General features: G+C 44.3%; 2 protein-coding genes across 5 annotated transcripts; one reads left to right on the top strand and one right to left on the bottom strand.

The window, feature by feature from the left end:
• Nucleotides 1–186: 186 nt before the first annotated feature.
• Slc23a1 (solute carrier family 23 member 1) lies at nt 187–13,518 on the top strand. 2 transcript variants are annotated; one of them, XM_051202419.1, is made up of 16 exons: nt 187–298; nt 2,309–2,370; nt 2,878–3,012; nt 3,403–3,560; nt 4,166–4,254; nt 4,373–4,440; nt 4,590–4,771; nt 4,895–5,015; nt 5,188–5,344; nt 5,592–5,739; nt 6,187–6,292; nt 6,448–6,577; nt 6,658–6,801; nt 7,249–7,344; nt 8,560–8,818; nt 12,909–13,518. In XM_051202419.1, exons 1-15 carry the CDS (start codon nt 199–201, stop codon nt 8,805–8,807), a joined length of 1,944 nt encoding a protein of 647 aa, XP_051058376.1. In that variant the 5' UTR covers nt 187–198; the 3' UTR covers nt 8,808–8,818; nt 12,909–13,518. The 2 variants fall into 2 exon arrangements, with proteins under 2 accessions (XP_051058376.1, XP_051058375.1); XM_051202418.1 differs by lacking the exon at nt 187–298 and adding an exon at nt 873–1,001.
• Paip2 (poly(A) binding protein interacting protein 2) lies at nt 11,337–25,562 on the bottom strand. Of its 3 annotated transcripts, none has more exons than XM_051202421.1 (4): nt 25,414–25,562; nt 16,096–16,259; nt 14,666–14,845; nt 11,337–12,323 (listed from the first exon to the last, which is right to left on the bottom strand). In XM_051202421.1, the coding sequence occupies exons 2-4, from the start codon at nt 16,231–16,233 to the stop codon at nt 12,267–12,269; spliced, it is 375 nt and encodes a 124-aa protein (XP_051058378.1). In that variant the 5' UTR covers nt 16,234–16,259; nt 25,414–25,562; the 3' UTR covers nt 11,337–12,266. The 3 variants fall into 3 exon arrangements, with proteins under 3 accessions (XP_051058378.1, XP_051058380.1, XP_051058379.1); XM_051202423.1 differs by lacking the exon at nt 25,414–25,562 and adding an exon at nt 24,110–24,132; XM_051202422.1 differs by lacking the exon at nt 25,414–25,562 and adding an exon at nt 17,331–17,415.
• Nucleotides 25,563–27,230: the final 1,668 nt, after the last annotated feature.

Raw genomic sequence — 27,230 nt, 5'->3', positions numbered from 1 at the left:
GTCCTGGTGAGGTTTGGGCTGAATTGAGCAATGATTGAAGGGGGGGGGGGTAGGGGCTCTCCCTCTCCGCCACCTGCAGAGCACTGGGTGGAGCTGCAGAGGTCCAACAGGTCAGACCACTTTGAGAACCTCAGAGGAGGAACCAGAAGAGAGTGGAGTGAAAGGGATAGACTGGAAAGTACTGCATTCAAGACAGCCATGAAGCTACTGCCCAGCTGGAGAGCTGGGCTGCCTGTGGGCCCCCAGCCTGGCCTGTGCCACTGTATCCCAGCCTGGCCATGGGCACAGCAACCAAGACGTAGGTAGCTCCAGGGGTGGTTGGGACTATGGTAACCAGACGGAAGCAGGAGCTGACCCCAGGCCCAGCTCCTGCCAACTGAATCGGCCCCTGGATCCTTGTGACTGCCTCGGCTAGCACTCGAGCTCTAGCCTAGGCCAGCTAGGAAAAGAAATGTAGGCATAGAGTGAACATAGAATGGAACACTTAGAAAGGAAAGTCTCGTGTTCAATTTAATGTTCTGCTATTTTTATTTTAACCCCTTTGAGATAGTTGGTTTTTGTTTGGTTGGTTTTGGTTATTTAGTTTGGTTTTGTTTTTCAAGACAGGGTTTCTCTGTGTAGTCCTGGCTGTCCTGGAACTCTCTGTAGACCAGGCTGGCCTTGAACTCACAGAGATCCACCTGCCTCTGCCTTCTAAGTGCTGGAATCAAAGGCATGCACCACCACCGCCCAGTAAGATAGTTTTTTTTTGTTTGCTTGTTGTTTTTCTATTTTATTTTCTGAGACAGGGTTTTACTATGTAGCCTTGTCCTAGAACTCACTCTGTAGACTGGGCTGGCCTTGAAATCCCAGAAATTTGCCTGCCTCTGCTTCTTCCTCCTAAGTGCTGAGTTTTAAAGGCATGAGCTACCAAGACAGGGTCTTACATAGCCAAGGATGTTTGAGGCTGGTCTTGAGTTCCTTATCTTCTGGCCTGAACCTCCCTCATGCTGGGATTACAGGTATGTGTCATCATACCCAACTTTTCTGTTATTTTAAAAAAGTAATAAGTTATATTTAGTGTGTGTGTGCTTGAGCATGTGCAATGATGTATGTGTGGGGAGGGTCAATTCTCTTTTAGCATGTGGGTCCTGGAGAGAGGACTGAACTCAGGTCATCAGGCTGGCAACACGTGCCTTTTCCTGTTGAACCGTCTTGCCAGCCTCCGGATTTGTATTTATTATTAGTTTGTGTCTGTGTGTGTGTTGTCTGAGTTTGGATGTTCGTGCCAATGGAGTACAGGTGGAGGTCAGAAGACAACCCATGGATGATGTCAGCTCTCTCCCTCAACCACGTAGGTTTCAGAGGCCAAACAGGTCATTGGGCTTGGTGCCTTTACCTAACGAGCCATCTAGTTAGTTCTTTTCTGTGACTTTTCAGTGAGGATTTTGCTATGTAAGGTATTATATATTTTGTATATAGTCCAGGCTGGCCCAGATGGAACATCCTATACAGGCTTGTACTCACTGTGGTCCGCCTGCCTCAGCCTTCTGAATATAGAGATTACAGGTATTAACCACTAGACCAAACAAAATTCTTAACACTTTTGCAACAAGAGCCCCTCTCTCATTTTCACATGGTCCCATAAACTGAGTAGCTCATCCTGGCTAATGTGTGCGGGGAATCCTCACCCTGACTCAGGGCATGGGCTACACAGGCCTACACAGGGCTACATATGCCTCAGGGACCATATGTGGTGAAGGCTGCCAGGGAAGGGACCAAAAATAATCTGAATTTAGCACCGGTTTTCTGAAACCTCACTTCCTTTCTGGCCTTGGTCATATCACTACTAAGTCTTTTTCCTTCAGCAGTGAAAGAGTTAATGTCACGCAGCCCCAGAAGGGAGATATGACAGTGGATATACAAATACAGATATTGGCATTTGATTGTGTTCCCGAAAGCAGAGCGGTGATAATGATAAGATTAACTTCTATTAACAAATGTAGAGGGCTTTGTGAGGAGGGTGATGAGTCATGTCCACTCTTTCCTCGCATGCCATCTCCTTTGACTGTCCCCTCTTCACCCTGCGCAGACTCTGGCCCTCCCTAGGGAAACAAGGCCCGGCTTGGATGCGGGTAGGATAGAGAGTATTGAGAAGGTTCTTGTGTGGCTCTTACCACTGGAGCCACAGTTAATACCTTACCTCTGCCCTAGTCTCCCTTTCGCAATTTGGAGCTATGGACCTGGTTACAGATTGACTTTGAACAATGTCTGATGTACGGGTAAAGTCCTCCTTGGCCTTGGTAAAGCCCTTTTCTTTTCTCCTCAGAAGTTTCTCAAACCTGTGTCTCAGAGATGAGAGCTCAGGAGGAGCCCAGGAGCCCAACACAGGTGCTTTGGGAAGTGGGGAGCTGGACAGGGCCATGGGGGGGGGGCTGGGCCTTGCTGGGAACTCAGGAACGGGGTGGGAGGGAGGGAGCCTTCGGTTGGGACTGGCTGACTTGATCTTAGGAGGTCAGTAAGGGCTGACCCCCACCCCCGCGGCACCTTCAAGGGCCCCCCCCCCCCCGAGGTAGAGGTGGGATGGGGGTGGTGGGTAGGGAGGCTTATCCAAAGCCTAGACCTCTCTCCCCGTTGGGCCTTTTGGTCTGGTACCTTCCGGCCTTCTGACTTAGGGGCCTCACTAGGAGCCTAAGGATTAAAGGCTCTAGAAGCCAGGGTAGTGCTTTCATCCCTAAACTGGATGTGGGATGGAGCAGTGACCATCTGCTGTGGAGGGAGGCTGCTGCAGCCCGTCTGCATGGAATTGCTGGAAGGCCACTGGGACTCCCTTAGTCCAGGCAGCATAGGTCTTGCCTGCTCATCACTGCCCTGAGCTGCAGCTCTCTCTTGCCTCAGCATGAGTCCCTGGATTCAGCAGAGATTTCCACCAGGGACCGGAAGGTGTCCTTGCCCATGGAGCCCAAGTCTGACATGCTGTACAAGATTGAGGATGTGCCACCATGGTACCTGTGCATCCTGCTGGGCTTCCAGGTAGGTTTGTTCAAGGCCTCTCGCTCGGCCATACATGGTATCCTCCCTAGATATCCCAAACCCTCCCCGGACAAAAGGTCACTTCAGGCTAGGAAGGAAACAAGGTCAGCATGGTAACTGTCACCAAGCAGCAGTGACAAAGAAGGTTAAGTGGCCCGGGAGGATTGTGAGTGGCATATGACAGGAAGGGTCCATTCACTGAAGCCATAGGAATAACCTGGGGACACTGGTGACCCCTGAATGGTGAGCAGTAGCTCTCTGGTAATCCCTAGGGGTAATGTCATTTGGATAAGCACCCTGTCGGTATGGTCCAGGCTCAGGACACTGACCCGGGGTGCAGGTTTGCACCTGAGGGTTGTGGGGCCACCTCTCAGACTCCTGTCACCTCAGCATTACCTGACGTGCTTCAGTGGGACCATCGCTGTGCCCTTCCTCCTGGCTGAGGCGCTGTGTGTGGGCAGTGACCAGCACATGGTCAGTCAGCTCATCGGCACCATCTTCACCTGTGTGGGTATCACCACTCTCATCCAGACTACAGTGGGCATTCGGTGAGCTGCCCCTCCCCAGCTCAGACGCACACATGCAGGCATACACTTGCATGCTTGCACATGGCAGAACAGGTGGTCTCTTCCCTGTCAGGCATCTGGTTTCTTCCCTGTCTGCTGCACTATCTACCTGGCCAGCCTTAGAGCTAGGTAGCTGCGCTCCCAGGGAGCCCATGATTTAGGGTTTCTCCCTCTCTCGCTCCCTACTCCAAAGTTTAGGAGCACTGCTTCCCTGTCCCACTGCCCATCCCTGTGAGCAGGCTTCCAGCATCCATGTGGACCTGGGGGATTCCTAGCCCCGGATGAACAGTTCTAATCTGAATTGGCTCAGTGGTGGCGGATGCGAACAGTTGCAAGCAGCCCTCGGATGCAGAAATGGAGCGGTCTGCTTTTGAGCACATGGCTCTCCCGGGTTTGGGGCGGGGGCGGGGGGTTGAGATGGAGGGCCCAAGACAAAGCACAGGGTTTGAATTGATGAAGTGCCCCTGGGGCCTCAATGCTTTCCCTTCAGGGCCTCTGGCCCTTCTTTTTGCTAACCCTCTAGCCTTTATTCTCTTTTCCTCAACCCATCCCACCACCCACCACTGCCACTCTGTGCCACCTTCCAGGCTGCCGCTGTTTCAGGCCAGTGCCTTTGCGTTTCTGGTTCCAGCCAAAGCTATCCTGGCATTGGAGAGGTGGAAGTGTCCCCCAAAAGGTGGGTTCAATCTTGATGTCTATGGTGGAGGAGAAGTCTTGGAGGCCTGAGCTAATGCCCAGAGTCTAGATACCAGGGTGTATTCACGGCTCTCTGTTCTCTTCTTCTCTGTCCCTAGAGGAGATCTATGGTAACTGGAGTATGCCCCTGGATACCTCTCATATCTGGCATCCTCGGATTCGAGAAGTGGGTAGAGAGACTGGGCTCGCTCGGAAGAGGGGCTAGATGGGTGGTTTGTATGCACTGCTGAGTTCTATTCAAGGAGGTGATTAGAAACTTGAACATTCCGATAGTGGCCAGGTCAAGGTGACTTACAGACGATTTTGCCTTTTTAGGTCCAGGGTGCAATCATGGTGTCCAGCATGGTGGAGGTGGTGATTGGGCTGATGGGGCTGCCTGGGGCCCTGCTCAGCTACATTGGGCCTCTCACGGTCACCCCCACTGTCTCCCTCATTGGTCTCTCTGTTTTCCAAGCTGCTGGTGACCGAGCTGGCTCCCATTGGGGCATTTCAGCTTGGTGAGCAGGCAACAGGACTATTTCTACCCAATCCTAGGCCCTGCCCCCAAGCCCTTCATTCCTGCCATTTCCAGGCGCCAGCCTGGGCTACCAGCTCTTTCCTTCCTGTGTCTCTGCCCCCAGCTCCATTCTACTGATCGTCCTGTTCTCCCAGTACCTACGCAACCTCACCTTCCTGCTGCCTGTTTATCGATGGGGCAAGGGTCTCACCCTCTTCCGCGTCCAGATCTTTAAGATGTTTCCGGTAAGGACCAGGAAAGGGGCAAGCCCTGAGCCAGGGCCAAGGCTGGGGCAAGCGCAGGGGCTCCAGCCAGAGGCTGAGTGTCAGCCAGCCAGGGTTCTGGGGCTGACACAGGAGCGGTTAGTCTGTACCGGATCTCTGGTGCCTGCAACACCCCTCACCCCGCCTGCTCCAGATCGTGCTGGCCATCATGACGGTGTGGCTCCTCTGCTATGTGCTGACCCTGACCGATGTGCTGCCTTCAGATCCCACAGCCTATGGCTTCCAGGCACGAACTGATGCCCGAGGGGACATCATGGCTAGTTCACCGTGGATCCGCATCCCCTACCCATGTAAGCAAGTCCACTTGGTCCCTTCTGCTTGCCAAGTGAAACTCCTATGAGATACCTGGTGACTCCAGCTCAGCTGACAATGCAGCTAGCATTAGCCCTATTTGTGGATGCCACGTGGTGGTTTACCCGTAAACCTTATTCCAGGTCTGTGTTTCAGCGTGAGACGACCCCCACCATCTCCCTTTCAAATAACTGTCTATTCTTAACCCATCATAGCCTCAAGAACCTACTCTTGTCTCCAACCCAGGTCAGTGGGGCCTGCCCACAGTGACTGTGGCTGCAGTTCTGGGAATGTTTAGTGCCACACTGGCAGGCATCATCGAGTCCATCGGTGACTACTACGCTTGTGCCCGGCTGGCTGGTGCACCACCCCCTCCAGTACATGCTATCAACAGGTATGCCCACCTCAATGTCTGGTCCCCAGGGGCCACTACGAAAGCAAGTGTAGGGTTACAACTGGTGCCACAGTTAAAGGCTTAGAGGGCAAGAAGGCCACTCTCATCTCAACCTCATCCTCTTGAGTACAGAATGGGGAATTACTCTGTAAATGCTGACAGCTGAGGGATGCAGGAGTCCCAGGGAAACAAGTTACTGAAAACTGTGTACTCTTAGGCAATGGTTAACTACGCTGTATGGTAGGGACCCTTATTATCTTCAGGGTGCAGACAAACTGAAGCTCCAAACTGTCAAAGGGAGGGAGGACTGAGGCACAGTGTGGGTACTGACTCCTGGCTTCCAGAGTGGAATGCTAGCCTGCACAGCCCGAGGGGCAGGCAGTGGACCACGGGGACAGGACAGACTGGCGGTGAGGCTGGACCACCACCCCACTCATTTCTTTACAGGGGAATTTTCACTGAAGGCATCTGCTGCATTATTGCTGGGCTACTGGGCACAGGCAACGGGTCCACCTCATCGAGCCCCAACATTGGGGTCCTAGGGATTACCAAGGTGCCACACCCGTTCGTGTGCTGCAAGCTCTGTTCTAAGTAGTCTTGGCTTTGGCCTAGCCCCACCCTGTGAGAGCATTCCAGCTTCATCCTGCAAGCCCCCCTCCCCACACCCCTAGTACTAGACAGTCCATTTGTTTGCCTAACCCCCTGCAGGTGGGCAGCCGTCGAGTTGTGCAGTATGGTGCAGGCATCATGCTAGTCCTGGGTGTCATTGGCAAGTTCACAGCCCTCTTCGCCTCCCTCCCAGATCCCATCCTGGGAGGAATGTTTTGCACCCTTTTTGGTGAGTTTCTGATGCCTGCTCAGTGAGAGTGGTGGGACCCATCTAGGCAGGCTGAATCGCTATTGGTTTTGCTGTGGCAGGTATGATCACCGCCGTGGGACTGTCTAATCTGCAGTTCGTGGACATGAACTCATCGCGCAACCTCTTTGTACTGGGATTCTCTATGTTCTTTGGCCTCATGCTGCCCAATTACCTGGATTCCAACCCAGGTGCTATCAACACAGGTACCTTTTGTTCTCTATTGTTCTTGATGGAGATGGGGGAAAGTGGGATGATCTCTCAAAACTCTTACACATGTGGGATAGAAACCAATTAAATGGTACCACACATCCCTAGCACCTGTAATGAGGCTGGATTACAAGCATGAGCTTAGCTACTTAGCAAGTTCTATATGTGCTCATTTAATGTTCCCAATGGGTCCATGAAACCCTATTACTACCCGTTTTTCAGTGGAACAAGAGTTCACAGGGGCTAAGTATTGTTCAAAGTCAGTAACTAGCAGACTATTCCCAAAGATAGGAGAGACAGGGGTACAGATAGGCTTGAAGGTCAGGGCCTTGGAATAGTCCACGGTCACGATAGCTTCAAAGTCAGTGAACTACACAGGCAGGAAGTCCCTTGAGTTCTGCCTTCTAGAAACAGCCACCAGCCCATTGGCCCTTATTCCACAGGCATTCCTGAAGTGGATCAGATCCTAACTGTACTGCTGACCACGGAGATGTTTGTTGGCGGGTGCCTTGCTTTCATACTGGACAACACAGTGCCAGGTACTGGGTCAGTGATGCTCTGGAGGGAAGTGCAGAACCAGGTTAGACTCTGATGCACAATAGACAGCTTGGTTCCTGAGGAAATATGGCCAGGCCTGATGCCATTCAGGCCAGCAAGCAGCAGGAACAGATGGGTTGGCGGAGTGTTCATTGGCTGGAGGGAAGAGCCTAAGGCATGACATATTCCCCAGGTCTTTAAAAGGGTGAGGTCTTAAGAGTTATTTCTGGGTTTTGGGAGTTCCTCACTAATTCTTTATAGCCACCAGGCTGAAAGCAACTTAATTTTTGCAGAGTTGCACAGGTGGAAATGCAGCATTGGTTTGTGGGGAAAAAAATCTACCAAGTATGTTAGCAGCCTGCAACACAAATAGGAGACCCCAAAATGAATATTTACTTGCCCAAGTTTTTGCAGGGAATGTGGAAATGTGACAGCCTAGTATGCATATGCCCAGTAAATATATTTTACAAACTGCCTACCAGGAGGTCTAAAAGGCAGCCGACATCCACAATGAGTCACAAATGGACTCTCAAGTCATTCTCGAAACCTGACAGGCTGGGCTCTATCAGCAGTGAAGCACTTGTTAAGCATTTGTGAGGCCCTACATTTAATCCCCAGTGTTGAAACAAACCATCAATGTCATAAAGTGACATTAGACCGAAAATTGACAGTGAATAGCTTGTTTCCCAGCTGCTGTACCACGAGGCCTGTGCAGACAGGTTTTAGAAACTGGGTGGATAAAGCTCAGTGAAGACTGTTCATTTAAACATGTTTTGTAGTTCAAACTAGCTTAAACTTGACATTCTCTTTATCTACCCAGCATTAACATTATTGGCATGTATCTCTATACCTGACTTATACCTCAGAGGAAGATTCAAATGTAGACAGACAGGTGTCAGCTGTCATGTGGGTGCTGGGAATTGAACCAGGGTCCTTTGGAGAGAAGTTGGGCTACTGACTTCATTGCACCCTCTCTCCTGCCTGGGTATTAGTCTATTAGGGTTTCTCAGAGCATAATCTTTCAGGGCTTTTCAGCTCTGGCAACTAACGAATCCAGGGTGGTAGAGTGCTTATCTAGCACACAAAACTGCCTTGAGCTTCATTCTAGCAATGCAAACTCACCAACACTTGGTTCTAGAAGCAAGCTTAGGACTGGCTGTGTGAAGGAAAGGAACCACAGGGTTGCTACCCTCCTAAATGACCTCACTGTCCTGCAGGGAGCCCAGAGGAAAGAGGCCTGATACAGTGGAAAGCTGGGGCCCACACCAACAGTGAGACGTCTGCCAGTGTGAAGAGTTACGACTTCCCCTTTGGGATGGACATAGTAAAAAGGACTGCCTTTTTCAGATACATTCCTATCTGCCCAGTCTTCAGAGGGTTTTCTAAAAAGTCACAAGCTCAGCCTCCAGTTGTAGAAGACACTCCAAACAACACAGAAACGGAGTCTGTGTGCACCAAGGTCTGAAACTACCAAAGGTAGGATGTTATGGCTCTTGTGGGAGGTTGAGTAATCAAACTATTTCAACAAAAAGGAAAATGAATTACTTAACATTTTTGTAATCTGTTTCCAATTTCAAGGGGAGAATAGGCTGGATAAAAAGTCATTATGTGGATTTTAGGTGGAATTCCTTAGGCATGTTATAGTAACAGCAGAAATTCCCAACTGTTGTAGGCTAACAAGTAAGGTGAAATATTAATCCTACCAGACACAGGCAGCATCTAGGCCAACTAGAGTCTGTAAGTAGTCACTGCCAGCCTGTATCTTTGAATCCTTGTACACTACATGTATTTTTTTCAGTCTCTCAAGTACTGGCATTAATGGCCTAAGCCACCAGGATCAGCTCATCTCCTCCCAATTCATGTCCCTCTTTCTCAAAATGTAAGGATTAAAAAAAAACTTTAAGGCAATCCATTTTATGTACATGGGTGTTTTGCCTGCAAATATGTGTATTCCATGCACATGTCTGGGGCCTGCAGAGGTCAGGAGCAAGCATTGGATCCCCTCAACTGGAGTTATGAACAGTTATGAACCACCATGTGAGTGCTGGGAATCAAACATGGGTTCTCTTGCCAGATCAACAAGTACTCTTATCCACCGAGCCATCTCTCTAGCTCCTCAAATGCAGGAATTTTACAGGTATACATCACAATACTTAAATAATGTCTGGCATGGAAAAGATTGAAACACTAAGACATTAAACAGGAAAAATCCTTCCACATATACAACTTTGTTTCAATGTTAGTGGTCATAAAACTAAAATAATTTTCAATTATTTAGTACCATAAATCTACTAGTAAAAGTCCATAAGGGGGGGGATGATGATCCTTTGTTTTTAGGGTTCAAAATGTATGGATATTTCTGAATCCTATTTTGCCTAAAATCAGACACCTGGCTCTGGCTAATTCGAATGCTTTCTTCCCCAAACAAGCTGCATTCCAATGAAAGTTGTGAATGGTGGCTTATGCCTGTTATGGCAGCAGAGGCAGCTTGAGTGGTGCCCCTTGTAGTACATTTGATTCTGAGCAGTTAGAAAACAAAAGGATTATGGCCCTCAAAGAACAAGTGTCAAACATGGCTGTTTTTTCCAGCGGTTTTTAAAGAATTTGCCTGCTGCCAGGTGTGGTGGAGCACACATTTAATCCCAGCACTTGGGAGGCAGAAGCAGGCAGATTTCTGAGTCAAGCTTGTTCTATACTGCAAACTCCAGGATAGCCAAGGGCTACATAAGACCTTGTCTCTAAAACAAAACCAAAAACCAACAACTGCCTTCTCTCCCAGAGGACCCTGGTTCAATTCCCTGCACCCACATAGCAGCTTACAACTGTAACTCCAGGTCCAGGAGCTCTGATGCTGCTCTCTTTTGGCCTCTATGGTCTCTAGGCTTGATACACAGATACGACTGCAGGCCACACACACCACGCACGCATGCAAAAAAAAAAAACCCTTCCTGGCTGTCCTGCTTTTCCAGAGGTCCCGAGTTCAATTTCTAGCACCTACATGTGGCTCACAACTGTCTATAACTGTAGTTTATAGGAGCTAATTAATAGTCTTCTCATGTGCAGATATACATGCAGACAAAATATCAATCTGCACCAAATAAACAAGTGCAACATCTGTAGTCTCAAAATGCCAAGGAAAAAGAAAATTAGAGTCAGGCTTAGAAGTACATGCCAGATCTCTGTGAGTCTGAGGCCAGCCTGGTCTATGAAGTGAGTTCCAGGACAGCTAGGGATACACATACAGAGGATCCCTGTTTGTAAAAACCAAAAAGCCCCTCGCTGGGGTTGAAGATGGTAGATAGATGACCAGTTAACAGTGGTTGATTAGCATGCAGAAAATAGTTCCTAAGTCCAACTTCCAGCACCACAAACAAAACAACCTCAGAGTTTCCCACAAGGAATGTGAGCCAGAAATAATCACACAGGAGAACAAGGTAACCTCAGCACCCAGAAGCCTGTGGCAAGGAGGACCCTGTGTTCAAAGCTGGGATTTAGCTATGCAGCTATACACGGTCTCAAAACATACACTAAAGTTGGGCATGGTGGTGCACACCTTTTATCCCAGCACTTGGGAGGCAGAAACAGGTGGATCAAGTTCGAGGTCAGCCTAGTTCACAAAGTGAGCTCCAGTACAGCCAGGGCTACACAGAGAAACCTTATCTTGAAAATAAACAAAATAAATGACTACATGGCCTATATTATCAAGAATCCATGTTGCTGCACATGCTAAGCAAGTGTTCCACCACTAACACATATCCCCAGCACAACCATAGCTTTATACCGGGCTATCTAAGATTTCAGACACTGCAAGTCTTGGGCAAAAAAAAAAAAAAAAAAAAAAAAAAGGACCAGTCAAATACTGGAGATAATTGCACAGCTATGTATTCTAGTAAATACTCCTCTCTGAGCATAGTTCACCCAGAGTAACCAGAGGCTCTGGGCCCACATAAATACCAACACCGGGTAGTCTGTACCAATAAACACAAGCATCAGCTCAGTTCTACTATTATTTATTTTTTTAAATATTTTTGAAAAAATATAATTTTTTTACAATATTTTCAACTTAAACACTATTCACACTGAACACGTATGGCAGCTTAACCTACCCAAAATATGAAGTTTAAGAAGCCAAAACTGTTCTAGCTTTGTTAAAAGAAAATCGTGCTGCAGACTATAGTCATGATGGTTAGCAAAGCAAGGAAGAGCACCACTCAAAACCATGCTACCACCTTTAGTACTTCAATTAGATTATGGGCTGGGTTGGTCCTGTGTTAGATTTCATACATGTATGGCTATGATGCAACAAAACCTCAGAAGACACAAGTCTCAAATTGTATTTCCTCAAGTTCAGCACTGGGAGAGCCCAGTATTCCTAACATGCTAATGCACCAGGCAAAAGCAGACGATCACCGAAGTACCCTGTCAGACATTCTGTGTAATGACACTTCCAATTAACAGACTTTCTTCAGGAAAGGTTATTTTTAGTGGACAAATGCAACTGAGAAATCTGCTTAACAATCAGATTCTAACTTAAACTTGCTCGTTTACTTATTTTTTGCAAAGTGTAGACATCCGAAAGTATCAATTAGTCCTAAGGGACCAGTTTAGCCTCAAAGACAGACAATTCAGTGAGAGTTGCAGGTCATTTAATTTGGTTCTTTGTCACAATTGACTGGCGCTTCTTCCACTGCTGTCTTTACACGAAGCATGGGCATTCATTCTACTTCCAGGAAGTGTGACCGCTTCTTTCTTAGTAACAGTCTCAGCACTTTTATTAAGCATGCAAGACTAACAAAGACTTTGGCAATGCATAAGTGTAACACAGTGACGAGAGAGCTTTTACAATGAAGTCTTCTAATACTGCCTTCACAGTGTGGAAATTGTGCTACATCCACCAAAAGAGGGCCCCGTCTACTCAAATATGTTAGTACTTCACCCCAGGAACAAACTCCTTTGCATTTGGATTCAGATTGCTCTTGACCTGGAAAATAAGTACATAAGAAGAAGAAGAAGAAAAAAAAAGAGCAAATTACAGTTGGCTGTAGATTCTCAGAAGCATTCAGCCTAGATCCTAATGTAAAAAATATCTCAGAAAATACGAAAGATTGGACTACAATTATATCTAAACCCAAAAACATGGCAGAGAAAGAATGTGATGTAAACTCTATATCCTTTTTCTGTTTTTTGTTTTTTTGTTTTATGTAGGTCTCTCTATGTAGTCTTGGCTGGCCTTCAGAGATCCACTAGCCTATGCCTCCCAAGTGCTGGAATTAAAGGCATGTGTCACCACATGAGGCCTCTAATCCTATTATATCAACTTCTAAAGTAGGAGCCGACATTAAGTACAACAAAACCCATTAACTTCACATAATCTATAATAGCATGGAATAAAGAATTCTGTTAACTGTACTTGATGCTCTGGCAATACTTCCAAACATGTCAAATACATGTTAACAGTGTGATTAACTGGGGCACTGTTGGCTATTTTTGAATTCTACTTATGATTGTCAATGAAAACTTAAGAGGTCATCTTCTTTCCACAACTGCTGCTTTCTAATTCCTACAGGAGGTACTAGATATAAGAGGAAAAAAGAAAGCTACACAGCAGACAGAAGACCCAAGTTGGAAACCACAGCTCTATTTCAAATTCCTTGTAAGCTTGGACAAGTCACCCTCTCAAGACTCTATTTCCACATCAACTTAAAAACATCAGAAGAGTAGGCCAAAGTCTCTGCATACTCAACAGACTTGTACTAGCTTTATTCTGTTCTTTACTTTTACTTTCCTAAGTGTACATGTCAATATAGAGGAAAAAGAGCTGGAAATTGTCTACACAGAGAGTTGAGAGTTGATAAAAAAGAAACCAGGAGATTCCAGGGGTAAACATAGACATGCAGGTAGGGTTTTTTTTTTTTAAACTGAATTTAATTCCAATGTCATGTATTTTAAGAACAAAACACAATACTAAGTAACACATTGGAACAATAAGTTAAAATTGATATAAATAGTCTTAAAAGACTAAGTCTATATTTTAACTAAAGACTAGAATGTTCCAGGCCTGGGCTTGACCTTCAGCATGACATCACATAAATAAAAACCCTTAAGAGGAAGAAGAGTGAGCATGATTTAATTGTAAAACCCAGAAGTCTTAAATATATAATCTCTGACAGCTAGATAAGAATTAATTAAAATAATCTTGAATAGTCTGAGTAAACAAATCAGTTTCTGTGTTATGGATTTATGCAAAATCTAGGTTCTACATTAAGCCTAGCAAAGGCCTTTCTTCATAAGAGCATCAGTAGTATTTCATACGACACTATAGAGCCATGAGCAGTATGTTACTGTCATTTACTACAACAAGGACTATACCATAATGTAAATTTCAATGTTTTCTATATTGTTCTTGGCCGCAGAATGGTTTCCAAAAGCCTGATGACGAGGACGATTCTAAGTATCTCCTTTGGGATGCTTTTAAACAATTACCATGCTTAACATCTGGTTTTTGAAGTTCAGGTGATTATGAACAGCTTAGTAAAGGAATGAGCAGTAAACAGACAACAATGGAGAAATTCCAGACCCAGGAATTCCAGATAATTCTCTTGGCTAGAAAGGTGAACAACATCCAAACCCAAAAAAAAAATTGTAATTTAAAAATCTTGTGGAGATGGTAGCTCATGCTTGTAATCACAAGTCTTGGTAGACTGGGGCATGAGGATTGCTCTAAGTTTGAGGCTAGTCCGGGCTAAGCATTGATTTTCAGGTTGGATTGTGCTAGAGTGAAACCCTGTTTCAATCACCCACCCACCTCACAAAACAAGGAAATCTTTTGTCTTAATTTTAGTAAAAGACTCATCATGTTCTACTTTAGTGACGATGAGAACTTTATTGCAACACATTACCAGTAACAATACTGAGAATATGAATCTAGCTTTGCATTCTTTTTCTGCCAAGAACTTGTAAAAGTATCTCTCAAAAGAAACCCAATCAGGAGATGTAAGAAATTTTATCAGATAAAAATTTCCAAATTTTACCAAATGTTTATGTAACAATTAAAGAGCAAAACTTTTATCAAGATACTTTTTATATAGTCAAGTCATATGGTAATATTCCAAGGGCAACATTAGGTTTTAATGCAGCATCAAGGTTGGAAGCTACAAGTTATAAATGACACTGGGGTGTGTGTGGCTCTGCTTCCACTCTAAAAAGAGGGAAAATTTTCAAAGGGGAAGAGATACGGAACTCTTCTTAAACAGAGTGTAGCTGGATTTTCCATTTATGGGAAAGATGAGGTAGGGTCTAAAAAGATGAGAAATGACTTTTTACCACAAGATCTTCCAGAGAAGAGCCATCACTGATAACAAGGTCATTAAACTGGTCTTGAATTTGGTCCATAGTCTGTGGGAGATCTCGAGCTGGAATAAACCATTCATGTTCTTCTTCTTCTTCCAGCATTTCTTGGAAACAGCGTTCAATAAATTCTTCTTCCCACAACTCCTCTTCTATCTAGAGTTACAACAAATAGGGGATAATTATAGCATACATAATTGGTAAGACATCTCTAAGTTTGGCTTAAAATATCTTAAACTAAGCCATTTGAAATAATAGTATGTGGGCAGGGTGTGGTAGTACCTGTTGTTAATCCCAGTACCCAGGAGGCAGGCAAGCAGATACCTGAGTCCTAGACCAGCCTATTCTACATAGTCAGTTATAGGTCAGTCAAGGACAGAGCAGAACCAAACCAATTCATAATATGGCTAGCTGTGTGGTTTTCACCTATCATCTCAGCACTTGAAGAAAAAGGGAAAATGACTACCATGAGTTCTAGGCCAGACTGTAAGACGGAATGAGCCCATCTCTCAAAATGTCCCATAATAGCCAGGCTCAGAAGTACACACCTGTAATCCTAGTACCCTGGAGGCTGAGATAAGAGAATGGTGAGCACATACACACCCACATACCCTAATATCAGAGCTGGAAGTGTAACTCATTGGCCTTGAATCTGATCTCCAATACCAAATTAAAAAATAAACTTTCTTCCCCGCTTCTCTACTATAGGAACCCCCCTCCCCAACCAAACAACCCACAAACACCAAAGAAGATCTGTATCTGTTTAGGGTTATTCTAGGTCTTTGTCTCTATAGAATGTTTTTCCCATTGAAAATAGCAAGGAAAAAGTAAAGTAAGTTTGTGTTGGCAGTGGATGCCTTTAACTCCAGCACCTGGGAGGCAGAGGTAGGTGGATCTCTGTGAGTTCAAGGCCAGCCTGGTCTGGTCTACAGAACGATTTCCAGGAATGGCTCCATAGCTACTGAGAAACCCTGTCAACATCATCATCATCATCAACAACAACAACAGAAGACTGAAGGTCTCTAGTGAACAACAGACCAATTTTGCACCAAACATTTATGGCCTGTTTACTCCAGTTTCCTAAATTTTCTTGGATTTATTTGTATTGTAATACAGATCTGATTGGTTTAAGGTAGTGGTTTTCAAATTGAAACTATCTGGGTGCTTTTTTTTTTAGTTTCCCAGGCCACACCCTATGCTTCTGCATCAGTCCCTAGGGTGGGACCCTGAAACAAGTTGCCCAAGTAATTTCAATGACCAGTTAAGCCTGGCAGTAATCAGCCAAATAAAATAGGAGTGGTACCACGTAACGCCTACATATAAAGGACTATATATACACATATTATGGAGTCAAGCACATATTTGAAAGATAGGAAGCTAGAAAAACGTTTGTACACAAAACTAACTTGTCTGTTGAATTCCTCTTCGTTTTCCATCCACATGTACTCTGCAAATGGATTATCATCTTCATGAGAATGACCGTTAATAATCACATCTTCATTGATAATGCTTGGGCTAGTACTGCTGCGACTTGGATCTTTCATGGTTGGTGTTTGTTGTCGTTTTTAACCTTTAAAGTAGAGTAGAATCCTTCTTTTAGTTCTTAGTGAACACATCTGCTATTACTACCACCCATCAAGGTTTAAGAGATACATGCTGTATCAATTGGAAAGCTTTCTTTCCAAAAATGACTAAGAAATAACGGAGGGAAAGGCTTGAGATCCACAAGTAGAAAATTCTTTTGTTTGTATGAGTATATACACATGTGTGAAGGCCAGAAGTCCAGAGCCACCTAGTTGCTTAAAAATTTTAATTGTGTCCCATTACTCAGGATGTAGAGGCAGGTAGGTATCTTGAGTTCCAAAACAGCTAGTGCTACACTGTGAGACCTGGCCTCAAAAAATACAACTATGGGGTATGTACATGCTAAGGGATATGTGTGGAAGCCAGTACACAATTTATAGGAGTTGGTTCTCCCTTTCCACCATGTGAGTTCTGGGAGCCAAATTCAGTAAGGCTGAGCCATCCTTTTTTAAAGCCAGGCCTTTAATCCTAGTACTCAGGAGGCAGAGGCAGGTGATTGAGTTCGAGGTCAGCCTGGTCTACAAAGTGAGTTCTAGGATAGTCAGGGCTACACAGAGAAACCCTGTCTTAAAAAATAAAACAAAATTTGAGCACAAGCAAGCAATAAGTTGGAGGTCCATCTAGTTGAGGAGCTGTGACTGAACAGCACACTCCAGGCTACAAGGTCAGTGGATTCTCACTCAGACTCAGGGCTTTATGACTGCCACTGGCTGTCCTCTGACCTCCACAAGCACACTGTGATACACCCTACAAAGTGTTAACAATAGATTTGAAAGTAATCATTAAGTTTATTGTCAGCACAATGTTTTCTCTTAGTTGGAGTTTGGCAAATATATTTAGCTGTGTAACTTGAGCTGAGTTTAGAGGTGGTAGGTATTATATGCATTATAATTTGTGTCAAATATAACATTTATTACCTAAGTTGCTCACTAACATTTTAGGGCTTTATACATATCCACACCTTGTTTATTCCAAAAACAATGATCGTCATTTGCTTATATTTGGTAGATTTCTCACAATCTACCCAACAGCCAATAACTGAATGTCATTTAATTACCTGTAAGTTAGGCTAGTTAGGTTGGTGGCACATGTCTTTAATTCCAATACTCTGTATGAAGAGGCAGGAGGATCTGAGTTTGAGGCTAAAAATTAAAACATGAAATTTCATTCTTTACTATTTTACTAGTGAAGTTTGAAATTGACAAAAAGAGATGAACAACAATCACTTGTACACAAATTCACAAAATGATATGACCTGACAAAAAAACAACAGAATTTAAAAAAAGTTGAGGGATCTAGAGGGATGGCTTTAGGCAATCAAACATGAAGACCAGTGTGTTCAGATGAACTAAACACATATGCATTACTCAGGTAGTATACATCCGTAATTCCAGCACTGGGGAGGTGGAGACAGGTAGATTCTTGGAGCACACTGGCCAGCCAGTCTGGCCAAGTTGATGAGCTCCACAGTGAGAGATCCTGTTCCAAAAAAGATGCAGAAGGGCTGTAGAGGCAGCCCGGGGAATAAGAGCAAGAGCACTTGATGCTCTCTTGCAGAAGATCCACGTTGCAACCCAACACCTATGTGTCGATATACAACCAACCCGAGCTTCAGTTCCAAGGGATCCAACAATCTCTTCTGACTTCCATGGGCACCAAGCATGCACATGGTACACATGTATACATGCAAAGAAATCTCACACATAAAAGATCTATAAAAATTGAAACAACAGAAAGACAAACATACAAACAAAAAAGGAGTACAATTGAGGAAGACACCATATGTCAACTTCTGGCCTCCACATCTCCCTGTTCACACTCATGAATATATAATGCACTTCACACATTCAGAACCTATAGAGGCAGGTTCTCGAAAAAACAAAACCCAACCAACAAAAAAGCTAACATTATTTATCAGAGAAATACAAACCAAAGTGACAATGTTACCAGACCACACCCTCTGACAGCTACAGTAAACAAGAACGTGAAGAAATCAGAACTCTCATTCATCAACGGTGAGAGAGTAATATGCCAGCTGTTTTATAAAACATTATGGCAGCCCCTTAAAATTAAACAAGGACATATCTTTTGGCTCAGCAATTGTATTTCCAAGGTATATAATTCAATTAAAAGTGTATATATACATATGTTGAAACACAGTTCAGGAGTAGAGTCCATGAGGAGAGTTGAGTGCTTGTGAGAACACTATAAGAAAACAGGAGCCTTGTGATCTCCAATTCTTTACAACACAGAATTGTTCTTGGAATGTTTTAATGTTATTTCCCAGGTGAAGCAAATGAGTGGATTTGCTTCAGATTACTCATTATTGCTCCATACTGTTATCCAATTAAATGTTTAAACTATCCTATACATGGCTCTGTGGAAAATGCTTATTTGCCAGCTGTGGTTGTCCTTGGGATTATACACAACTTGACCCCAGGAGAGCTTTATCTGTGGTCTCTGAGTGAAGTTGGCTATTGCATCTCATTTATCAGCTCCGTCCTCCCAGGCCCCACATCCTCTAGAACTGTGACATATATAGGGACATAAGGGTATGGTGCAGCATGCCTAAATTCCGCAGGGAAAGAGCCGAGTGAAGCAGCAATTTGGCACTAGCCTGGGCTACAGAGCAAGACTGACTGAAATAATAATTACAACACTTTGGGAAGCTAAGGGGAGGAACAGCACTGTAAGTTCAAAGCCAACCTGGATTACATAGCAAGTGCCAGACTAGCCACAGTTATGTAGCAAGACCCTAAAAAAAAAAAAAAAAAAGAACCCCAAAACAAAACCAAAAGCCAGAAACAAAAATTAGTCAAGGGCATATCATGCAAGCATTAGGTCTTGGATTCCATTCCCAGCACCCAAATAAAAAGCTGAAAGTAATGCCACCCCTGGGGGAATCCCTGCTGCCTGTCAGCCAGTTGAGGTTAGTCACAAAGCTCCAGATCCTGGTGAAAGATCTTGTTCAAAAACAAAAACAGGTGGGCATGGTGGTGCACCTTTAATCCCAGCACTCAGGAGGTAGAGGCAGACAATTCTGAGTTTAAGGCCAGTCTGGTCTACAGAGTGAGTTCTAGGACAGCCAGAACTACAGATATACAGAGAAACCTTGTGGAGGAGAGTTGGTTGCCATCAGACAGCTGCTGAAAACTAAATCTAGGTCCCCTCTACAAGAGCAACAAGTGCGCTAAATCACTGAATCATCTCTCTAGCCCAAACCTTTTTGAGGAGTCCTACTATGTAAACCAGGCTAGTCCTGAACTAAAGACTCCTCTCTTGGCTCCACAAGTAACTGACTTTACATGCTTCACCAGGCTGGACAATCATCCTTTTTTCTTTTTCTTTTGGTTTTTCGAGACAGGGTTTCTCAATATTGCTTTATAGACCAGGCTGGCCTCGAACTACAGAGATCCTCCTGCCTTTGCCTCCCAAATGCTGGGACTAAAGGCATGTGCTATCACCACCCAGCATATTGTCTTCTCTTAATTGACACATTTTAATTTTATTATGAATTTAGCCTGCATGAATTTGTCATTTACATCTCCCAGAATGAGAATGGGTCACAGATGTACATATGCAAGCATACATACATGCATGCATGCGCATGCATGTACCCACTCCCCCTAAAGTTTGTGCATGTCATGCTGTTTACATGCAGGTTCAGGAAACCCCTTTGGAGCAGTGGAACAGCAGTACTTTCTACAGGAGCTGTCAGGATTGCCAGAAGCAATCAGGATTATTCCTAACCCACAGGAAGCTGACTTCTATGGAAGATAAATTGTATTTTTAATTTCCTTATTTTATGTATAAAGTTTTTCCTGAGTGTATGTATATTCATGCCTGATGTCTGCAGAAGCCAGAAGGTGGTATGAAGTTATAGATTATAGTTGTGAGCCATGATGTGGTGCTAGGAACCAACCCTGGCTACTGTGGAAGTGCAGCCAGTGCCCTTATCAGAGTCATTTCTTATAAAGGTTGCCTAGAATTACACATTTCCAAACCATTGCATGTTCAATTAGAGTAGAAAGTTTAGTTTGGAGCAAATTTTTAAACTTTTTTGTTTCTAGTCATAATCCACATTGAATTATTTCAAATTTCACTGTTGTAGGAAATTTTCTTCCCCTTCTAAACATCCTCTTTTAAGGTGACAGAGAACTAAGCATAATACCTTATACCTATAATACTCAGGAAGATCAGATGGTAAACTGTAGACGTGCTTGGGCTATAGCATGAGTTCAACACCAGACTGCACAATTTACTATGGTTATTGAGCTGGAAATATAGCAGTGATAGTGTTAGGCGTTTGTAGGGTTGTAAAGTACACTTCTACCACCACAAAGGTAACTAACAACCCACCTCTCCCAAGCAGCTGGGGGCTAACTAGGGCTTTAGAGCACTTTATATAGTGTCACAGAAGCTTGATCTTCAGTATGAGAGGCAGGGGAGGGGGAAATGGCTACATCTGAAAACTGATTCAGCTGACTGGTTGCTGCAGACGCCTTTAATCCCAGCACTTGGGAGGCAGGAATTCGAGGCCAGCCTGGTCTACAGAGTTCCAGGACAGCCATGTCTCTTACAGAGAAACCTTGTCTTAAAAAACCAAAACCAAACTTACCTTAGATTCCTAAGTTTTACTAGATATTTATTAGTAATTTTTTCCTATTAATCTGCTTAGAAATCAGCTAACATCTTCAATTTAGAAGTTTATTTTCACTAGATCATGTCCTTTATCTTTGTTCCTACCTGAAATTCCTCATATATTGATTTCTAGCAGTGTCATTTTATATCACTATTAAAACTTTAAATAGGATTTTACTATCTTCCTCCACTAGTTTCATATCTTAAGAACTCTCATTAACCCAGAAGGGAGTGGTGGGGTGTGCTGAGGAGGCAGAGCTATGCAGAGAAACCCTGTCTTGAAGAGGACAAAAAAAACTTTTTAAAATTGAAATAGAATCATCTTTTGTTTCTTTCACTAATTTGCCTTCATAGGCATTAATTTTTCTTCTCTGGACTGTGCTCTGAACTATTGTGACTCCTTAGCTTTAATTGTACCCTTTATGCCACACACACACACACACACACACACACACACACACACACACACACACACACACACACTCACACACACTCACGTGTACCAGTGTCTTCTGCTGGTAAGTACAAAAAAATATTCCATGCCTATCTGTAATTCTAGCACTCAAGGAGGTGAAATAGAAAGACTATCCCGAGTTTGAGGCCACCCTAGGCTACATATTAAGTTCTAAAACAGCCTGGTGTTGGGGAATATCATTTTAAGGTGTTACTTTTGTTTATGTTACATATTTCACTCTGTAAAGCTGTGATTCTTTGCCTGTCTAAAATACCCAATGGTCTAATAAAGAGCTGAATGGCCAACAGCGGGACAGGAACAAGGATAGACAGGGCTGGCAGGCAGAGAAGATAAAGGGAGAAACAAGGAGAGGAAGGAGCAAGCAATGTGAGAACAAGGGAAAGAGGAGAGGACATCAGGGGCCAGCTACCCACTAAGAAGAGTGAAAGCAACACATGCAGAAGAAAATGAAAATTCCAAAGATAGATGGGATTTATTTATTTATTTATTTATTTTTGTGGCAGGGTTTCTCTGTGGCTTTGAAGCCTGTCCTGGAACTAGCTCTGTAGACCAGTCTGGTCTCGAACTCACAGAGATCCATCTGCCTATGCCTCCTGAGTGCTGGGATTGAAGGCGTGGGCTATCAACACCTGGCTCAGTGAGGCACACCTGTAATCTTAGCACTTGAAAGGCTGAGGCAGAAGGATCTGGACTTTAAGGTCAAGCTGTACTATGTGCATAGACTTATTTTCAAAAGGGAGGATAATAGTAACTACAAGCTAGGGAGTGTTGGGTGGAGCATGCCTTTGATCCTAGTACTCAATAGATCTGAGTTCCAGGGCAGTTAGGGTTGTATAGTGAGTCCCTATGTTAAAAATAAAAACAACAACAAATAGCCAAATGTGTAATGGATAAGTCAGTTATTTAGCCTAAGTCTTACCATCCTCACAATAATGAAAGTACCCAGAGCTAGAGAAGCGGTTCAGCAGTTGAGAGCACTTGTTGCAGAGGAGCCAGGGTTCAGACCCAGCATCCATATGGTAGCTCACAACCATCTTTAGCTATGGTTCCAGGGATCCTACTGTAAGGATTCAGGCATTATGCTGACCTGTCCCTGTTGACAGGCAGACTCTGGTCAGCCCAGGGTTCCATGAGTACTAGTCTGCAGCAGATGCAAAGGACCCCTTTAAAAGACAGACCTCCACTCACTTACGCTCTCTTTCCTGCTCTTCTCCCTCTGTTCTCTCTTTCTGCTCTTTCCCAATGTTCCCCTGGGGCAGACAGGACTTTTCCTGTCTCCCTCTTTGTGTCTCTTACCTGTTCTCCCCAACCAATAAAGCTCACTTAAACTCTATCTGCCTGGTATGTTTGTCCCCTGTCATGGAATCCACCATGGTCCCCCATGCAAGGGCCCCTTTAAGCTTTATCCTAACACCTATTCCACCCTCTGATCTCTGCAGGTAATAGGCACACAGATGGCTCACATACATATATGCAGGAAAAACAGGGGCATAAAATAAATATTTTTAAACATTAAATTTCTGTGTGGGAGTGTTTTGCCTGCACATAAGTGCACCACATGTATGACCAGTGCTCGAGTGGTCAGAAGATGGCAACAGATACTCTGGAACTGAAGTCACACGTGGTTGAAAGCTACCACATAGATGCTAGGAACTGAACTATAAGTCCTCTGTAAAGGCCACAAGCACTTTTCTTAACTGCTGAGCACCTTCTCAAGCTCAACCTCCTCCCCTTTTGAGACAGGGTTTTGTAAGTCAAGAGTGGCCTTCAAGCTGATGCTTCCTTCTGCCTTTATCTCCTGAGTACTGGGATTACATTCACCCAGCACTGGTCTTTACTTATTTATAGTCAGGGTTTCACTAAATGGCCTCTAACTTGTAGACCAATTTGGTCTCAAACTCACAGAATCCACATGCCTCTGCCTCCTATATTTATACTTTTTGCGCCTGTCCACAATGCAACCAGTTAATCATTTAGAAAAATCAACCATCTAAAGCAGGAATGAGTTTAAAAAAAAAAAAAGAAATCACAGGTGTCATACCTGCAGGAGTGGAACAATGTTACAGAAAAACCCAAAGAGTAGAACCTGCCCTGTGGTGGTGATCTAACATTAATCTCTAATGTTACAAGAGCGATTTGGTTAAGAGCGCGGATGGCTCAGCATTCTCCATCATTTGAGTCAAAAGCTCAAATATATCAGAAGCACTAGTTTATGAAACCGGTATTAAAATGTAAGACACAGCTTTGCGATGTCTTTAAAGCCCAGCACTTGGGAGGCAGAGGCAAGCAGATCTGAGTTTGAGGCTAGTCTGGTCTAGTGAGTTCCAGGACAGCAACGATTGTTACACAGAGAAACCTTCTCTCAAAAACCAAAAGACATAATGGGGAATCAAAGGCATTCGCTTAGAACAATGTCTGCCAAGCTTCTGTTTTCTCAACTTCAAAATAGGCAAGAAAAAAAAAAATTGCTCTATTTCACATTGTCATGAGTAAGAAAATACTTTATAAATTACAAAAAGAAAGTGCAAAAGGTTATTAAATACCACCTTCAATCTTCCATAATACCTATTATAATGGTGTAACTGGACATTGTAACTTTCATTAAAATGAAGGCATTACTATCTATGGTCATAAAGCGATAAACCCAAGTAAGATTCGGTTATTGGAGGAAAATCCCACTATAAACTTATTCTGTCCCAAAGAGGGTAGACATTACCTACCTCAGTTTGAGTTCTCAAGGACCAATTATTCACAGCTTTTAACCATTACATTGAATAACCATTCTCCCCATCCCCTAAAGAAAGATGAATAGGGTGTAAATTTTTGAAAGTTACCTATCTTTTTGTTACAAACATATGAGAATGGTTTTGTTCAGGTCATTAACACAGAGACTGTGTTCAATATCCTGTCATTCACAAACCAAAATCAGAACCACAGAACAGCAAGTACTGGACCTCATTAAAGTCGCTGCATAGTTTCTCTTCCTAGTTGAAACGATCTACAGCTGAAATGTCAGATGTTAATGAACACTTATCAACTACTAAATGAAACGTGTGAAAAACGTGCCACTGTGATAAATGAAACGCTCAGCCAGCACACACAAAATGAATATTTACTGAAATTAGCGTAATTAGGGTTTGGAGCTTCAAAATTAGGGAAAGCATGCCTTTTTTAGCACCTATTAGCAAATTACCAAAGGCTACTGCAACACGTTTTTGAAAGTTAACTTCACCAGAAGCCCTACGACTCCCCTTCCTTTCGTTTAGGTATTAGTGGTGGGGAATGATCATGTAACCAAAAGGTTAAGAGGACCAATATCAAACAACGAACTGAATGGGCCTTATGTTTATCTAGCTAAAGCCTTGCTGCTGTAAGGGTTCCCAGCGCCCCCAAACAAAGGGCCTATCTGGAGCACATGATAAAGCTTAAAATAAAGGGGTAGGGGTGGTGAAGAAATGAAGGAGGTTGAAAGATACAAGCCGTTCGACCGTTACAGAATGCTCCCTTGGGACACCGCCAGCCTGCCAGTCCCTTGGCCCCTTTCCTCCCCAAACCCAGCCTCGGTGGAAACGCGCAAGCGCAGCAGCAGGGCCTGCGCGTGGCGACGCGCAGGCGTAAAGTGGGTAGAAACAATGAGCTTTGTTGCCCAAGCAGCGAGGGGGGGGGAGGCGCAGAGAAAAGGTACTGGACAGGTTAGAGACTGAGACCTGAGGAACGCAAGAAAGTGCTATCCCGGCAACACTCGCGCGCCACAAAAGACCCGGACAGGGGACTGTGCGATCCAAATCACAAATAATGAAATGAGAAAAACGAGCTACGGCCATTTCGGAGACACAGATGGAGCCTGCCCCGGCCTATCCCTCCAACTCGGCGGAAGTGGGCCCGCAACAACCGAGGTCAAACCGGGCTCGGTGGCCCACAGCCTGAGCGGCCTTTTTGCCCCCTTCGGCTTTCGCCGAGTGCGGCCTCTCGACCGCCGGAGCCGCCGCGCCCTCACAACGCTCGGTCTGAGAAGACCCCTCACCCAGTGCACGGCAGCGGGGACGGCAGCCAACGAATCCTGTCGGCCTCCGCGGATCTCCACAGGCAGCGCCGCTCCCCCGCTCGACGTGCGCTTCGCCCGCCGCCTCCCTTCTCTAGTCCAAACAAACACCCTAGCCCGGAAGTGACTTCACTTCCGTCACCGCCAGCCCCGCCCACTCGTTCCGCCTTCGCTTTCTAACTAGGCCACTAGAGTGCGCGAGAGACACGACTCCAATGATCTGGTCTCTTGAGCTGAGCTCCTACTCAGGAGCAAAGGTCTTCCCCGTGTAAAAGACCCACCTCCGGTTATTCTAGTTGTTGATATCTCTTGAGACGGGTATGACTCCTCATTCACCCGCCCTACCAATGATGGGACTCTGTAGATAAGGAAGCTTGGAACTAAGGTATGCATATGTAGACTGAAGTATATATAGTAAAGAATGTCTTCTACTGTGATATACATACCAGAAATATCACACCGTGTCTGGCTAAGAACATGCACTGATGTCATACTGAAATCCTAACATAAGCAAAAAGCAAAATCAGTGGCATATAGCTGATCCATAAGCACTCGTTCTCACACACTTTAAAGACAGACCTTCACATATGCTCAAAATACCAGCAGGCGGTTCCTATGCAGGCTGCAGAGTATCTTTGAAACCAAGATAAGAAACTATACAAACTAAGACGAAACTAAGGAAGGCTCAAGAATTTCCACAATAGTAACCCCAGCACTTATAAGACTTATAAGAAGCAGGAATACATGATCATCCTTTGCTACATGAGACCTTGTCCAAAGGAAAAAAAAGGCCAGTAAGGGGTCTTAGTGGGTAAAGCGCTAGCAGAGTTTTGTGACCCGTGTTCCATCCCCAAGACCCACACTAAGGTAGAAGTAACAACTCCATAAACTCGTCTCTTATCTCCACATATGCCATAGCAAACAAAACAAATCCCAAACCTTTGAAGCTTAAAACCACCTTCAGTGTACTGGCCTGTAAGTTCTTAGCCACATTTCCTTGCTTTCATTATTGGCATTAAAGATCTTTGTCAGTGACACTAGCAAGATAAAGACCTAGGTATGTTAGGTGTGAAAATCTTTGTGTTTTGAAAGATGACATAAGACCCATTAAATATCTTTTCTCTGATAAAGGGAAAATGAACTTGGAACTGAAATTTGAATCCTCAAAAACAAAACAAAACATTATTTTATCCACTGAAACAACAAAATTCTCTATGGTTTTATCCTTCTATACTACTCAAAGCTCTTGGTATCAGTGACATCCACTTTACCCTAAGAATTCAGTGCACTCTTGTGTAGCCCTCAGGTAGCATTTTTTGCCCTGGGCCAATCTTGGTGACAAGGGGGGGTGTTACTCCTTCTCAGTATTTATTTTTGGCCAGATCAAAGCCAACATGGGTGTTCTAATAGTTCAACTACACCACCTACATTTACAGAACTGTATACTAAATTGTATGGTTGCCACTCATCTCAAAGCAGGTTCACAAACGACTAAGCTGAGGCCCCACAATTTATAGCTAACTAGAAGGGAAAGTTTGACTTTGCTGCTGTCGAGCAAGCGTACAGCTGTAAGAGGAAAGACTGAGTTGCCATTTATCTAAAGGATGCTATAGCCAATTGGAGTGGCCCTCAGGAAACAAGCCTCCTCAAATCAGAAAAAAAAAAAAAAAAAAAAAAAAAAAAAGAAATGAAACAAGTCTGTTTGTTGTAAATCTGAGCCTTAAAAGCAAGCAGTATTGTCAAGGAACCTGGAAAACAGTCCAAGGTAGGTAGGAACAACAGAATCCAGACATACATAC

Source organism: Phodopus roborovskii, unplaced genomic scaffold, assembly GCF_943737965.1.
Source record: "Phodopus roborovskii unplaced genomic scaffold, PHOROB, whole genome shotgun sequence".
Lineage (NCBI taxonomy): Eukaryota > Metazoa > Chordata > Mammalia > Rodentia > Cricetidae > Phodopus > Phodopus roborovskii.
The sequence above is the reverse complement of the archived record's forward strand: the minus strand, read 5'-3'. Positions and strand labels throughout refer to the sequence as shown.